The 14124-nt window shown below is 39.7% G+C and overlaps 2 protein-coding genes across 3 annotated transcripts in view; both read right to left on the bottom strand.

Annotated features, from left to right (window-relative positions):
- Window positions 1–266: 266 nt before the first annotated feature.
- Window positions 267–6382, bottom strand: ncmap (non-compact myelin associated protein). Its single transcript, XM_086095138.1, has 4 exons — window positions 6008–6382; window positions 1261–1358; window positions 1113–1197; window positions 267–767 (listed from the first exon to the last, which is right to left on the bottom strand). The coding sequence occupies exons 2-4, from the start codon at window positions 1343–1345 to the stop codon at window positions 512–514; spliced, it is 426 nt and encodes a 141-aa protein (XP_085951264.1). The 5' UTR covers window positions 1346–1358; window positions 6008–6382; the 3' UTR covers window positions 267–511.
- A 2694-nt stretch (window positions 6383–9076) lies between these two features.
- The window catches only part of rcan3 (regulator of calcineurin 3), a 39521-nt gene continuing 34473 nt past the window's right edge, over window positions 9077–14124 (bottom strand). For both annotated transcript variants that reach the window (XM_086094783.1, XM_086094784.1), the window contains 2 exons: window positions 13660–13831; window positions 9077–12251 (listed from right to left, as the gene is read on the bottom strand). In XM_086094783.1, coding sequence (XP_085950909.1) covers window positions 12097–12251; window positions 13660–13831 — 327 coding nt within the window. In that variant the 3' untranslated portion in view covers window positions 9077–12096. The remainder of the gene's footprint in view (window positions 12252–13659; window positions 13832–14124) is intronic.

Here is a 14124-nt window from a genome sequence, read left to right as displayed (position 1 = left end):
CTATCAGATCAAACATCATACCACTATGCAGAACATCCAGTTTTATTCCATTCCAATGCCCTCGAAAGATAACAAACATGGAAAAAACAATGAAACAAAGTGCAAAATTGGTTGGCATCAATATATTTGACAAAATAAACATAAATGTGGGGGGGGGAAACAGATATAGGCAGGAAATAAAGTTTGGCGCAGTAAAATATAAATCAGTCCTTAAAAACGTGTTATACTGGCAATCAGTAAGAAGTGAGTTATCCTTTTTTTCTCTCTCTCTCTCTTCTAAATGTGATGCTAACTGTACTGAATAAATATATATATAATTCAGACCTATTAAGGACTGGCAGTGCAAACACTATTTTGACAAAAAGCAGCCTCACTTCACATCCTCGTCGAAGCCCTTTTGCGGTGTCGCTTTGTTCACATTTCGTCTCAGATTAACCATAACAACAAGGTCATGTTTCCACAGGATTCAGTCTATAACGGAAGGCGCGTCAGTCCATCTTTTCAGCGGACGCTACGTGTTTCCCGATGTGTCATGGATGGTGATCGCCGTTGATCCGCTGGCCGTGCTGAACTCTTCTACGCGGTCTGTGGCGCTCAGTACCGCCCGAGGCCACGGTTCCGAGCCGGGGTTCGAATTGGGCACGTGGCCCGACACGGAGCGGACTCCAACGTTGGCCATGGGCATGACTGGAACAGGAGACTGGGGCGTCTTCTTACGAGGTTTGGAACCCCAGCTGGACCCCAGGAGTCGGGATGCGTGGGTCCGTCTGAACCCAGACATAAATACGTTTTGAAAGCATGTGTTGGGGAGTGAAATTAACCGATACTATAGCTGATTTTGATCTTTTGTGAATGAGTGAAATGATTGCCAAACTTAATTTATTTTCCATACATGGAGCTGATGTCATTTGCATACCAAAGAGTATTGTACTATATAAGCATATGTACTGTACAGTATTTGCATACAATGCAGCTGTCAAAAGTGACAATAAAGTGTCTCCATCTTTGTTCAAGGCTGTCTGTTTGTCTTCCCGGGCTTATCGCCCGTCTGTGTGCGTGTGTTTTTATTCCCTATTGTTGCTATGCACCATTTAAGAGGAATGCGGCCTTACTTGTTGTACGTCTTCAGGATGAAGAGAAGAATGGCGAGTATGACAATGATGCCGACGACGATGACAGCGATCATAGCGCCGGAACCTGGGAGAAAAACAACATCAACGTGGAATGCCGTGATGAAATGCATCATGGGAAGGCTCTCACTTTGGATGAGGATTTGATCTTTGGATTTGGTGACGCTGGAAGTTGAGGACGTGTCGCTTTCAGGCGAGGCGGTTGACGTTTGCATCTTCGACGTGAACCTGCACAAGCAACACAACGAATAATAAGAGATTGGGCATTTAGTTAGTTATGTTTTGCAATTTAGTTCCATCGTATTTTCTCATACATTCAGTATAATGGACTGGAAAATATTTTGCATGCAGACCGTTCTCTTTGGAACGCCTGCTCGAAAAAAAGCAAAGATCACATGACAATCACTGGCTGTGTTGACATATTCTGCACCGTGCACATTGGCGGCAACATATATCATGTGGACTGTTTGCAAAGGTGACAACTTCTGATAAGTGGCCGCTTGATGGTCGGACATCCTGTCGTTATACTGACTCCGAGTTTAAATCGCTCAGATTGAAGTGAATTTGGATTCAGGCTGGTTTTCAGGCTTAATGTCTTAAAGTGTAGTTCACTGTTTATATATTTATAAAAGTCAGCCTTATACGGTACATGCGTCGCGATGACTCATTGGGGGCAAGGTGGCTCTTATTAGTACTTATTGTACTACATTATTTTAGGTGCTACATCAATCAAATGCATTGTTCTTATTATGAGAACAGTAATCATGAGATTTGGTTTAAGTAATGAAAAACTGGCGGAGTGTATTTTCACCTTTACCAGGTGTCAGCGACCTTTACTGTCAAAAGAGCCATTTTAGGCCAAATAAATAACCAAAAATCTGTCCTGAGCCATAAAACATTTGAACATTGTGATGAACGAAACAGTGCCTTAGTGTTTGCCAAGAGCTAATTCGAGCTGCACCAGAACAGAAAATTATGCATCATCCAATACTTTGAGATTCATTTTCTTCCACCTTACGTCTTTGTTTATTATTATTTATTTAGTATTTTTTTTATACATTTGAGACTTTTCTGCCTTTCTGTCAAATTTCTGACATTTTTTGGCAATGTTTGGATATATTATGGTAATTTTCTGCCTTGCTCTTGCTCCTTTTTTGGACATTTTATGGCTATTTTTTTCTTTATGGCAATTATTTTTTATTACTTTTTTTCTTCCCTTTTTGCTATCAAATTTCTGGCATTTTTGTGGACATTTTATGGTGATTTTCAGGATTTCTTTTGTTTTTTGATGTTTTATTGTTACTGTTTTCTTTTCTGCCTTTTTTGTGCAATTCTCTGACATTTTATTTTGCAATTTCATGAACATTTTATGCTAATTTTCTGCTTTTCCTCTTCCCTTTTAAACATTTTATGGTCACTTTTTGAACATTTTTAGTTCCCCCCCTTTTTTTTAATCTAATAAAAAAAAATCACTTCTCTTTTTCTGACAACTTAAAAAAATGGACTCTGACTTTTTTTTTTTAATGTTTAATCATTAATTCATTAAAAAAAATACAGTATTTTATCTAAAAAATGTAAACTATTATTAATTTCTAGATTTTTTTAGAGATCCACAGAAGAGACACTAAAGAGGCAAATGTGGCTCCAAAGCCACAGGTTGCAGACCCCTGACCTATACAAAGGTAGTTTAAACAAAACATTTCCAAATATAGTTTCCATCTGCCTTCATGCTACATCATCACAAGCTGTTATAGTTACATAAATACTGTATATTAAAATATACTGTACGTAAGAATGCGTCAGTGAGCGTGAAGATGACGTATTTGCATATATCAGGTAAAGGGGAACGTTAGCAAATCAGGTCACGGGTTGGTGCTTCCTCGTCAGTGTGTGACAATAATCTCTATATTGTTCTACAAATCATCATGTGATACCCTTTCACCTTCAGCAAACAACATGTTTAATGGTCTGTAAACCGAGCTGAACAGGAACTAAGTTGGCACGTAAATTTAAAGACCACAGCGGGCGCAAAAAAATCACGTGAAATGGATTCAAAGAGAACATACGGGTGCAAGAGTAAAACTTAATTAATAGGGGTGTGCCCAAAAAATATCGATTCTCATAAGAATCGCAATTCTCATTTAGTATGATTCAGAATCGATTTTAAATGTCCAAAAATCGATTTAATTTAAATTATTTTATACTGTCTTGCCTCTGTTTGTGTGTGCCTTTATTGGGAGCGCTGTTCATGTTGTACCCGATTTGGCCACTTAGGGGGCAGTGTGGTTCCACGCGGTCTGATACACCGTCAAGTTGTAGCCACATTAGAGAGTAGAAGGAAAAAGTCCCGATCAAGTTATTCCAATAAAAGTTGTTTTTTTTGCAGCATGGAGTCATTCTTTTGAGTGATAAGAGTGCCGCGAGTAGCGCAGTAATTAGCATTAGCGAGTCAGACTGGAGTAGATCATTACGATTCCCTGGAACATCTATAAATTGAAGCAAAAATCATTTTCAATCAAATCATTGTGAATCAAAAATCGTTCTTAATCGAAAATCGATTCCAACACCCAACAATCGGAATCAAATCAAATACCGAGACATTCAACGATTCCCACCCCTATTAATTAATATCAAAAGATCAATTTCCTCTACATAGGGCAACTTCTTGATACACTTGTATGACAGTTAGCAATGTCGAAATGTTTTTTAAATTTATTTTTAAAGTCTTCTTTTATAATATAGATCTAATTTATTTTGTAAATATTTTTTAATTCGATTTTTCAGACAAGAGACCCAAAAATTGGCAGACATGTCTAATTGATACATTTTATTTATTTAAAAAATACATGTTTAAACATACAGCGTCACATTGAGCCATCACATATCAAATAAACAAATATAATAGGAGGGTTCATTCAAAATACATCATGAATAAAACTGTATTAGTAAAATAGATCAACAATTTCACATAATACTTTCTTTTTTTTAACTCATCTTTGAATGGCCTGGCTCATCCGTCTGTTTTAAAACTTCAAAAGTTTGCCCCGCCCTGGCGACATCATGCTGTTATTTTCCCATTACTTTATATAGCCAGCTGCAATCTGACACACATTTCAATTTCTGACAATATATTTTATTGCCATCAGATGCACTCGGATGCCGATAAAATACTTGAACATCTACGAGAGTTCAGCTTAATCGGCCATGCGAGGAATTTATTGCCTCGATTGTAAGCTAATCATTCACCTTTAATATAGAGGTTACTCACCGATAGATACTCCTGCACAATCAAATGACATCCAATACAAGAGCTGTATGAAGACCTGCTTGACATTAAGTTAATTATTATACTAGAGTATTATGATGATTATTTTTTTTATAATGCAGACAGCTGTTTCTGTTGCTTCATACCAAAGATTTTTTTTGGAGCATCCAAATGCTAATTGCGCACCACGGCACACGTTGGCATTAGCATTCCCCCAAAACCTGAAAAACTTCAGCACACGTGTTTATCCGCATTGTCCTAGCGTGTCATGGAGCGATAAGTAAAGCAACTCCCAACAGTGGTGAATGATAAAGAGATAGAAGCCTGGATAATGGTGGTGGGAATATGAAACATAATCCTCGTGCGGCACGGCCACGTCCGAATGTTTTTCCTCAAAGGGCTGCATACAGAAACATCAAATGATAATAGGGCTAATTCGACATTCTTCAATGTTAATTTTTTAATTATATACTACCAAAAACAATTTATCAAGCAATTTTATGGTTTTAACAAAATATTTTGTAATATTTTGAGTTTAAGGTGATCTGAGTTTGGTTTGTGGCCTCTTCCTGACCTGAGACAACCTTTGGTGCGATATGAATAAAATTGAATTGAACTGAATTTAAATTCAGACTTGCCGGTATACTGTGAAAAACAATAATAAAAAAATATATATATGTGCTATAGTTGATGAACCTCAATAAAGCGGGAGTTCATTGCAGTTGTAAATAGTTGCTTTGCTTTGATGTACATGAAGTGCTATTAAAATAAACAATTTATCAGCAGTAGAAGTAGTGGCATTTGTTCCATAAAAAGGCTTGTAACTCAACACAACTTTGTATCTCAAAACATCTTTTGCCATTAAAATGAATGTAAATGTCATTAATTTGTTCCAGTCTCCCTTCCACAAAGCAACGTTCTTCAATGAGGTAAACTGCACTCTATAATAACGCACTGAATTACATTTGATTAATTACAGTTTTTTTTTTTTTTTAAGAATTACAGAAAACATTTTTTTGTCACAATTTGAATCAATTGAATAACCATTGGTGACAATATAAGATAGCTGGATAGACTGTACATGAACGTCTGTACAATATAGATGTCTCTCAAGAATATATAATTATAATAAATATGCATTAAGTTATCAGATGAAACGCTAGGCGCTTGTTTTAAATACAACACGTGTAATTGTCCTACTTTTATCTTGAGTTTGACAATAAACTTGAACTGGAAGTAGCACTAAACATCTTGAAGCCTTTAAAAAAGAAGAAGAATTATCCACTATTTGCCAAACTGCTGCTTCTTGTGAAGCTTAATTTGCATTTACTGCTGCCATACAGCGCTCGTATTTCAAGATTGCGCTCACAAGTCAAATTTTTTTTGGGCTCTAATCTAAAACAAAACAAAAAAAAACGGAATCAGTCGTATCTCAAGACACCAGTGTACATACAGTATACTGTGATTCTAAAAACTTTGGACTTCCCCGTTTTCTTCCTTTACTCTGAGAAGAACATGAGCTGCGCCCCCCCCCCCCCCCCCCCCCTACACACGTAATGCCAAGTATATAAACAGAAGCCCCCAAATCAGTTGTCGAGTGTATCAAACTTACCACGGACGCTCCACTGTGATATCAGCCCGAGCTTTCTCCAGGTGGAAGGATGAGGAGCGCACCTCGCTCCACCTCACCAAACCTCCCTCCCTCCCTTACTGGACAGAGGGGGGCATAGTCCACCGGAGAGGAGTGAAGCTATCCAACTTGGGAGACTCCGAACCCGCCCCCCTCTGTCTCTCCTGTCTCACCGAAGACAGCGGTGGGACAAAAGAGTTTAAAAACAAGCGGGCCGCCACTCGTTCTCTCTCTGTCTCTCTGTCTCTCTGTCTCTCTGTCTGTCTCTCTCTCTCTCTCTCTCTCTCTCTCTCTCTCTCTCTCTCTCTCTCTCTCTCTCTCTCTCTGTGTAAATGAGCGAGAGGAAGAGGCTTCTTATTGGTGTGCTAAATCTGAGGCAGCTGGTTTTTCAGGTCCTTCCGCTCGCCCCCCCCCCCCCCCCCCCCTGAGGTGTGCCTGCCATGGCGCCTGATCAAAAAAGCGCTTGCAGTGAAAACAGCGGGAAGTCTCACGCCAGGCCAGGGCGTGCCTGGTTGAAACAGTACACTCAATTATATGAGGGATTCCCATACATAATACCGTAACTAGGGATGCCCCGCAGACTGAGTATGAGTACAAGTACTTAGTCACTAATCGCCATTACATTTTGTTTTAGGCCAATGTTTACTTTGATATTTGGCTCAATTAAATTCCGATAACCAATTCGTTTTAAACATATATACAACGAGTCAACTTAAATGAAAGTTGTTTGGGCCTTGAAGTAGGCCTGCACCCCCAATGAGTGGCCATTCTGGTTGACTTTGCTTTCTTTAAAGTGTTATCACAAATGCAGTTGTCCTTGCACGGGCACACGAGTAGTTGAAAATTAACTACAATACTTGGCTAAGTGGATAAGGTAAAAGGTGTGTTGTAAACATTTCTGTAGAAGTTAATCCTCGGTTTTATTATTCTGTCTCCAGTAACACACTCTCACTTGTGGTCTCACATCCCCCCTTACGATGCCAACAAAATCACTGGGCTCTCCGGTAACCGTCCGGAGGCTATTAAGGCAGCTACTGTAGGTTTTTTTTTTTTTTTTTTTGTGAGCAAGTATGAAGTGAGCACATTGTTTAGCATTCCCAGGTGTTCACATGTCGCTGCACCAGCCTTACATAAGGAGAGGAAATTAAAGACCTGCAGCTTTCACTCACGCACATTTTGGCAAAAAAGCTAAAGTTTACTTAATTTACGTGTAATATTTTTGGATGGAAATGAGCTGAATTTTCTGAACTCATGTTTTCAACCTAATAAGTTGTAAATGTAGCAAAACTTCCCATGTGTGTGATGTACTACTACTTGAAAGTGAACAGACGTCCGTGACCCGACTTATGAGTTCTTTTGTAATATGAGCCGGCGTCTGGCTGATTTTCGGCTTTGACTCGTGAGCATTTAAAAAAAATAAAAATAAGAACGCTGTATAGCGGCAGTGAACAGATTAGTTAACAATTCAAAAATATATTGGCAACCACTCTCAGTTGAAGTTGACTATCAAATTAAACACAAGTTGTGTATTTAAAACCACATATCTTTGCCTCACATATGTCCGTTTAGCTTAATGCTAACATGCAATACAAACGCCATAGACTGGCTAACGAATAGCATCAATCTTGAATGGATGGGTGGATTTATTTATTTATTTTAAACAAAAGATTGATTGAAGATATGCGTGTTTTGAATAAACAGCAAAAATGTTTGAATCTCCATACTTTAGAATGGCTGAAGAATAATTTAATATATATGAATAGTGGGGCACTATCTGTATGATTTATTCATGCTAACCTTGTGACACTATGCTAGTAAGTTAGCCGCCTAGCATGACAACGTGTTACACCTCGAGAAGGGAGCTAAGTCTTAAACTAAACAACAGGCCCAATATAATCCCATGAAAGTGAAACAATATTACTTTAAAAATGATTACAATAGTCGACATGTTCACCCGAGGAAATCCGAGAAGCACTTATCTTATGTAGTCCTCAGTCAGCCTCAAGGCTAGCTAGCTAGTCTGTTGATTGACACTGTTATGTAAAGGAATGCTTGAATAAACACAAAAAGTGACTAATGTGCTTTGAGTATTATTAGTGTGGCAAGTATTTACTGAGGAATTTGAAGGTAAACACCGGAGGAGGAAAAGAAACAGACAACGGACAAAACATTAGGCACACCTGCTCATTCAATAGAAGAATTGTCAAAAGCAAATTTGACTTTCATCAACTTCTCTAATGAAATCTATGCACAAAATAGAGAAACATACACTCGTGCAAATTAGAATCCCTGTTTATTAAATAAGAAAACCTGTTGCTCATTAAAAAGACAAACTTCAAAGTTGTTCTTTTTTTGACAATTTATGTGGCCAACATATCTTAATTGTCTACAGTGACAGTGTTTTTAGTTTTTAAAGAAATATGGTTTTAATAGATAAAATATATATAAATATATTTTAATATGTTTAATGTTCATTCTTTGTGTTGAGCGCTTTGTTTCAGATGTGTGTGTTTTTTAATTAAAGTTTTCTGTTAATAATTTTGAGTTATCGTAGCAGTTAACAGCTAGCATGTACGTACTTTTGAGAACAGTGTTGTTGGACGCACAGGTTAGCGTTAGCGTCTGATAAATGCCATATACTTCATTCCTGTGTGAAGTTGTCAAAGCGGTACACGTTGGGGGTCATTTGCATTTGCCGACATGTTCGCTGCATGCATCTCTCACATAGATCGCCACCAAACGTCGGTGTAATTTGGCAGTTCGGCGATGAAGTGCTGCCTCCACAAGGGAAAATAGTTTTTTTTTTTTTTTTACTTGGGGCTCCATCTGAACCCAGTTGTTCATTCACTTCACATGATTTCCTGTAGTAGCATTTAGAGATGTTTGACCTATAGACACACATGTGAGTGGTTTTCCTTTTCAGTTGTAAACTAAATGACATCAAGACAATCACATGATGTGGATTCTTCTTTAAAAAGATTACAGTAGTCAGTCTTTACACCTTAATAAAAACACTCATCTGTATTGGCTTGTTATAAACGACACCAAACGTGGCTTTTAAGAAGAAGTCTTTATGTATGTTGTCTATGTGAAACAATACTACACAAATAGAAGCAGATACTGTTAAGAGAGAAAGACCATGAAAACACACATACCGGTATTATTACAACTGTAAATTATTGCTTATTTTGCTACTTGTTTTTTCTGGATTTTCCTACCATACAAGACAAATTAGTCACATGTCAACCAAAATATTCAACAAAAAAATAAAATAACAAACAATACAATAGCGACAAACATCATTGACCTTTTTTTTTTTTTTTTACTGAAATGATCATCACACTTCATCATCATCATCATCATCATCCGAGAGAAGCCGTGACAAAGCGCGCACGCACACACGCGTACACACACTGCTGGGACGGCGCCTCAGCAACATAAAAATTTGGCATATGTACAAAAATATACACGTACACACACGTCTGTGAGCACAGAGAGTACAAAAAAGTCATCATGTTGCTGGCCCTTTAAGGAGGGTCCCGCCAAGCTGCTTCCCATTCCTGTCACACATCGACATCTTGAATAAAAATGTTGAGGAGATACTTTTTTTTCTCTTTTCTTTTTTGAGGGCAAACACAAAAAGCGTCAGCCGTGATTTTGTGACATGGGAAAACTAAACGAGTGCCACATGCTCGTGAAGGCCAGTTAAGGTGTCGGTTGAATACAAAGAAAGAAAGACAGATGTGCTTGCTAATGGGTGTAAAGGAGACACAAAAATCACAAAAACAGTTAAAGTGCTCACATGCATCTTTTAGTTGACAAAATATCGCAATCTTCTCTTTTAAAATGTGAAAATGGACCACTTTTATGCAGAGGTGACTTCCTTCATACATTTGAATGCACATGTTCAACTGCGATACAATACAGCAATCCATACATTGTGCTGCTCCTTCTGGTGTACCTGCCTTGGCCACCGGGAGGCAGTATAATACTGTAATCATGCAGACACAAAAAAATTAGACTTCCTCTACACAACAGTAATTCGCTGCTGGAATTTTCGTCATTCTCGCGAGAGGATAAAGAAAGAACCGACTATTGATGCTAATCGTTAGCATGTCAATGGCCTTTTGTATTGTTTGTTAGCATTAGGCTAAGTGGACAAGCTGTGTCGTTTTAAACACACAAAAATATCTCTGCTTTAAATTTAGTAACAAAGGGGAGAGGTGTTAAATATTCTTTTTTTCAAATTCTGTTTCAATAATTGCCAAAGTAGAAGAGTCACATCGAAGTGGACATCATTGGAAATGTATTGATTGATTCATGGTAGCACCTGTTGTGAATGCGCATTCAATAGGGTAAAATAAAGTTCACTTGTAGAAGTTATCGTGGCTTTTATGTTAATTCCAAAATTCCACCCGAAAGCTCACCATCCCTAACTTTTTGGGAGTAGTGTGTACGTGTTTCATGGTTCTTGTTGCCCACCCCATGCAAATTTAATATAGCGTAAATAAATGAATAAAGAAAGCTAAAGTGAGATTAATAATCCATCCATTTCATATACTCCTAGTTCTCACTAGGGTTGTGAGCTCCATCCACGCGAACCTCCGTTAAAGTTGTCGAGCGGGCGAACATTAGAGGTTGAGAGATTTGAAAAGCTCCTCCACTGTTAGCCGCTAGCTTGGTCAGCTTGTCGTACGCTCACGCCGCTGCTGTTAGCGTCTGAATCAGTGTACACACATACAGATTTTTAAAACGTGAGCAAAAATTGCCATGCGTATGATGATCAAGTTATCGATGTCTCAACTCACAATCATGAATCGCGCCTCATTAGCCGCAGTTGCTAACCGCCTGTTAAGCTACACCGACTTAGCATTTTACGCTTTCCTCAGTCTGTCTACAGCTTCAAATAAATACAATAATTCAAAATTGATTAAGCTCCGTGATTATTCATTTATTTACGTCTTATAGCAGTAGCTAAGCATACATAGTGGACACGAAAGAGACGTGATTTTGTGAAACAAAACACTGAGGCAAAAATGGATGCTAAAGCTAATGCTAAAGTCGTGTGGAGTCGAAAACTCATTCAATAACAGCACACGTTTACTGTCATCACCTCTCATTGAAGGAAATACGTGAGAATGCTTTGGTTGACATCTCATCAGGCAGCTTTCCCTCTCGGACTAGAAAAAACGTCGACAAAGACCAAGCGCTAAGTACAAGCCGGGAACAGCGGGAGGACGCCCACGCCCTTGCAAAACGGAGTTGCGGTCCGAATGAACGAGGAACACGGAGGGAGCTTGAAGAATTCAAATGAAGGAGAAGAAAATGAAGAAAGACGCCATTTGGAGTTCTGCATGCAAACAAAAAACAAAACTTCTGCGTCGTTAGCATGCAAAAAGTGTATCAAGTACACATTAAGAACACACATTTAATAATTAAATTAAATTAAAAAACAGGAGAAATATTCAGCCACCACAACTTTTTTTTTGTTAGTCACATATGGCGCTCCGTGCAGTGTGCGTGACGTTAAATATTCACTTTATTAGTATTGTTTCACGCCGTAGAATATGTACATGCATCCCGATGCGAGTTGATATGAACATGAGTGGAAAAAAAGGAACCCGAAAAAATGTGCAAATCGCCCCGAAACACACCAGTCATCGCTAAATGAAACAATGAGGTGTGCGGGAGAGCTAACACGCTAACTGGCTAGCGATGTGTGTGACGAGTGTGTGTTGTGTGCGTGTGTGTTTGTGTCCGCGGCTGCTGAGCGTCGGCGGGCCGGGGCGGAGTCAAGGGTGCCCCACCGCAGGAATGTGGTGAATATGTATGCGTGTGTGTCCCCTCTGGATCCCCTCCAAGCCGCCTCATCCGATGGCCCACAAAAACTGGAGCAATGTTTGTCTGTTTTTGAGCTGGAATGACGGCGGCGGCGCTCTCTGCGAGTGCAAAGATGAGAGAAAGAGAGAGAGAGAGAGAGAGAGAGAGAGAGAGAGAGAGCGAGCGAGCAAGAGAGAGGGCGGGTTGTGTTGCAGGTCAACAATCGGCCTGTAGGTGGGGTTGGCGGGGGTCTAGTTGAAGACCTTCGGGGGCCCGTCGGGACGTCTGGTCTGCACGATTTCCTGCTTGGGCCGCGCCGCTTCGTCGTCCTCCGTCTCGCTCTCGCACACGTGCACCACCACGCTCGGGGTGGACTCCGTGCCAGCGTGCAGCTCGTACTTCTCACCTGTCACAACCATAGATTCATTTTTGCCACCTAATAACAAATAACTAGCTCTCCAAATAACATTATGACCGGCATTAAAATAGAGTAGTTTAGTAGGTCCCAGAGAGAGAGAGAGAGAGAGAGAGAGAGAGAGAGAGAGAGAGAGAGAGAGAGAGAGAGAGAGAGAGAGAGAGAGAGAGAGAGAGAGAGAGAGAGAGAGAGAGGCAAAAAGGCAAAAAGGCAAAAATAAAAAAATAAATGTCATGGCATAGCTTGGTAAATTTACCAAGACACTTTTGCACATTATTTTATAGATAATAGCTAGCTTGCTAGCTACCTAGCTAGCTATCATCATCTACATAGATAGAAAGCTAGCTAGCTATCATGTAGACAGAAAGACAGACAGACAGACAGACAGATAGACAGATAGATAGATAGATAGATAGATAGATAGATAGATAGATAGAGAGATAGGCTAACAACATACTGTATGTATTGTGCAAAAACCATCCTGTTCCTTCATCATTAGTCAGTCAGTACTTTTATTTGATTGAAATTACGTGCTCAACTTATCTTTACATATTTATACGTATTTAAATATAACACGTTGAGTTATGGATGTAAAAATGTTAATTTACAAAGTTGACTTTGGAGAGTCCCCTATATAACATGTCCCTATTCCCTAAAAATGTGACAAATTAAAGACACTTCCTAAACAATTGAAAACAGTGTCACTATTTGCTAAACATAGAAAACAACATCGATCTGCATTATATTATTATTATAGTGCAATAAATGAAAGTGTGTTTTCGGCCTGATGTGACAAGCACAGGTGACTCAGAATGAAAGAACGCACTCTCCAGTTTTGCATTACAGTTGCCACGGCGATAAGGAGAGAGAGGAAATTGGCCTTGAGGAGCAACAAGAAAACGACAATGCGCCGTCACCACAGTGAGCCAACAGAGGGCGTCAGTGCGCTGCGGGCTCAAACCCGACAACCATATAGTGACTCTGGAGGGGAAGCGACTTCCTGACTCCCTGCGTTGCCGTGGCAACAGAGCAACACCATTGTCCAAACACTCATTTTTCCGGAGGGACAGTCCGCATGAGGACACTTTAAATAGGTGTTCGCTGATAAAGGGGAAAAATGAATAACAACCGATAAGCTTTAAAGAGCACAATCAGGAAGATGCTTTCCTTTGTGCTTGCTGACATTCTCTCCAAAAGGTTGCTATCCGAAATGTGACTCATGTCTCACAATGTGCTGACAATAGGAAAGAGGCTGCCGGGAAGTCGCTCTCTAATAGACACCATGCCGCGATTACTGGCGTTATTGGGTGCAAACAAAAACCAAAAAGACGCGCCCCTCAGGGAGAACGTCATCAACTAAAACGGTTACTAACGATTAATAACGACTACGGGCACTAACCGGGTCCCAGCTTGGCGACCGCGCACAGCAGGTCGTAGTTGATGACCGGCGTGGCGTCCTCGCTTTGACTCCAGCCCACGGGCGGCGAGGCGGGCGGCGAGATTAGGAACTGTTTGACGGGCTGGGGGGGCGCCAGGTAGGATTTGTCGATGTCCTCGTCGCCATTTTGGACCTGGAGGTGGCAATGATGTCAAACAAGTTACGTTAGGTGTTTGAAGAGAAGAAGAAAATATTTAATTTTATTCAATTCAGTTATGCAAATTATAAGCACTTTTTTTGTTGTTGCTTGGTGCTGACTCCCCCCCCCCCCCCCCCCCCCAACCAACTGACCTCAAGGGTAGGGTAGTTTTTTTAATTATTATAATTTTTTTAATATACAGTATATATTAATAACTAGCGGTGTCAAAATATGTACGTTAATAATGTTAGAAGTTCACAAGTTACTCCATGTTTACATTTTGACAG

This window comes from Leptonotus elevatus, chromosome 14 (assembly GCF_054856555.1).
Source record: "Leptonotus elevatus isolate MCC_2025b chromosome 14, RoL_Lele_1.0, whole genome shotgun sequence".
In the NCBI taxonomy this organism is placed as follows: domain Eukaryota; kingdom Metazoa; phylum Chordata; class Actinopteri; order Syngnathiformes; family Syngnathidae; genus Leptonotus; species Leptonotus elevatus.
This window is presented reverse-complemented; position numbering and strand designations above follow the sequence as displayed.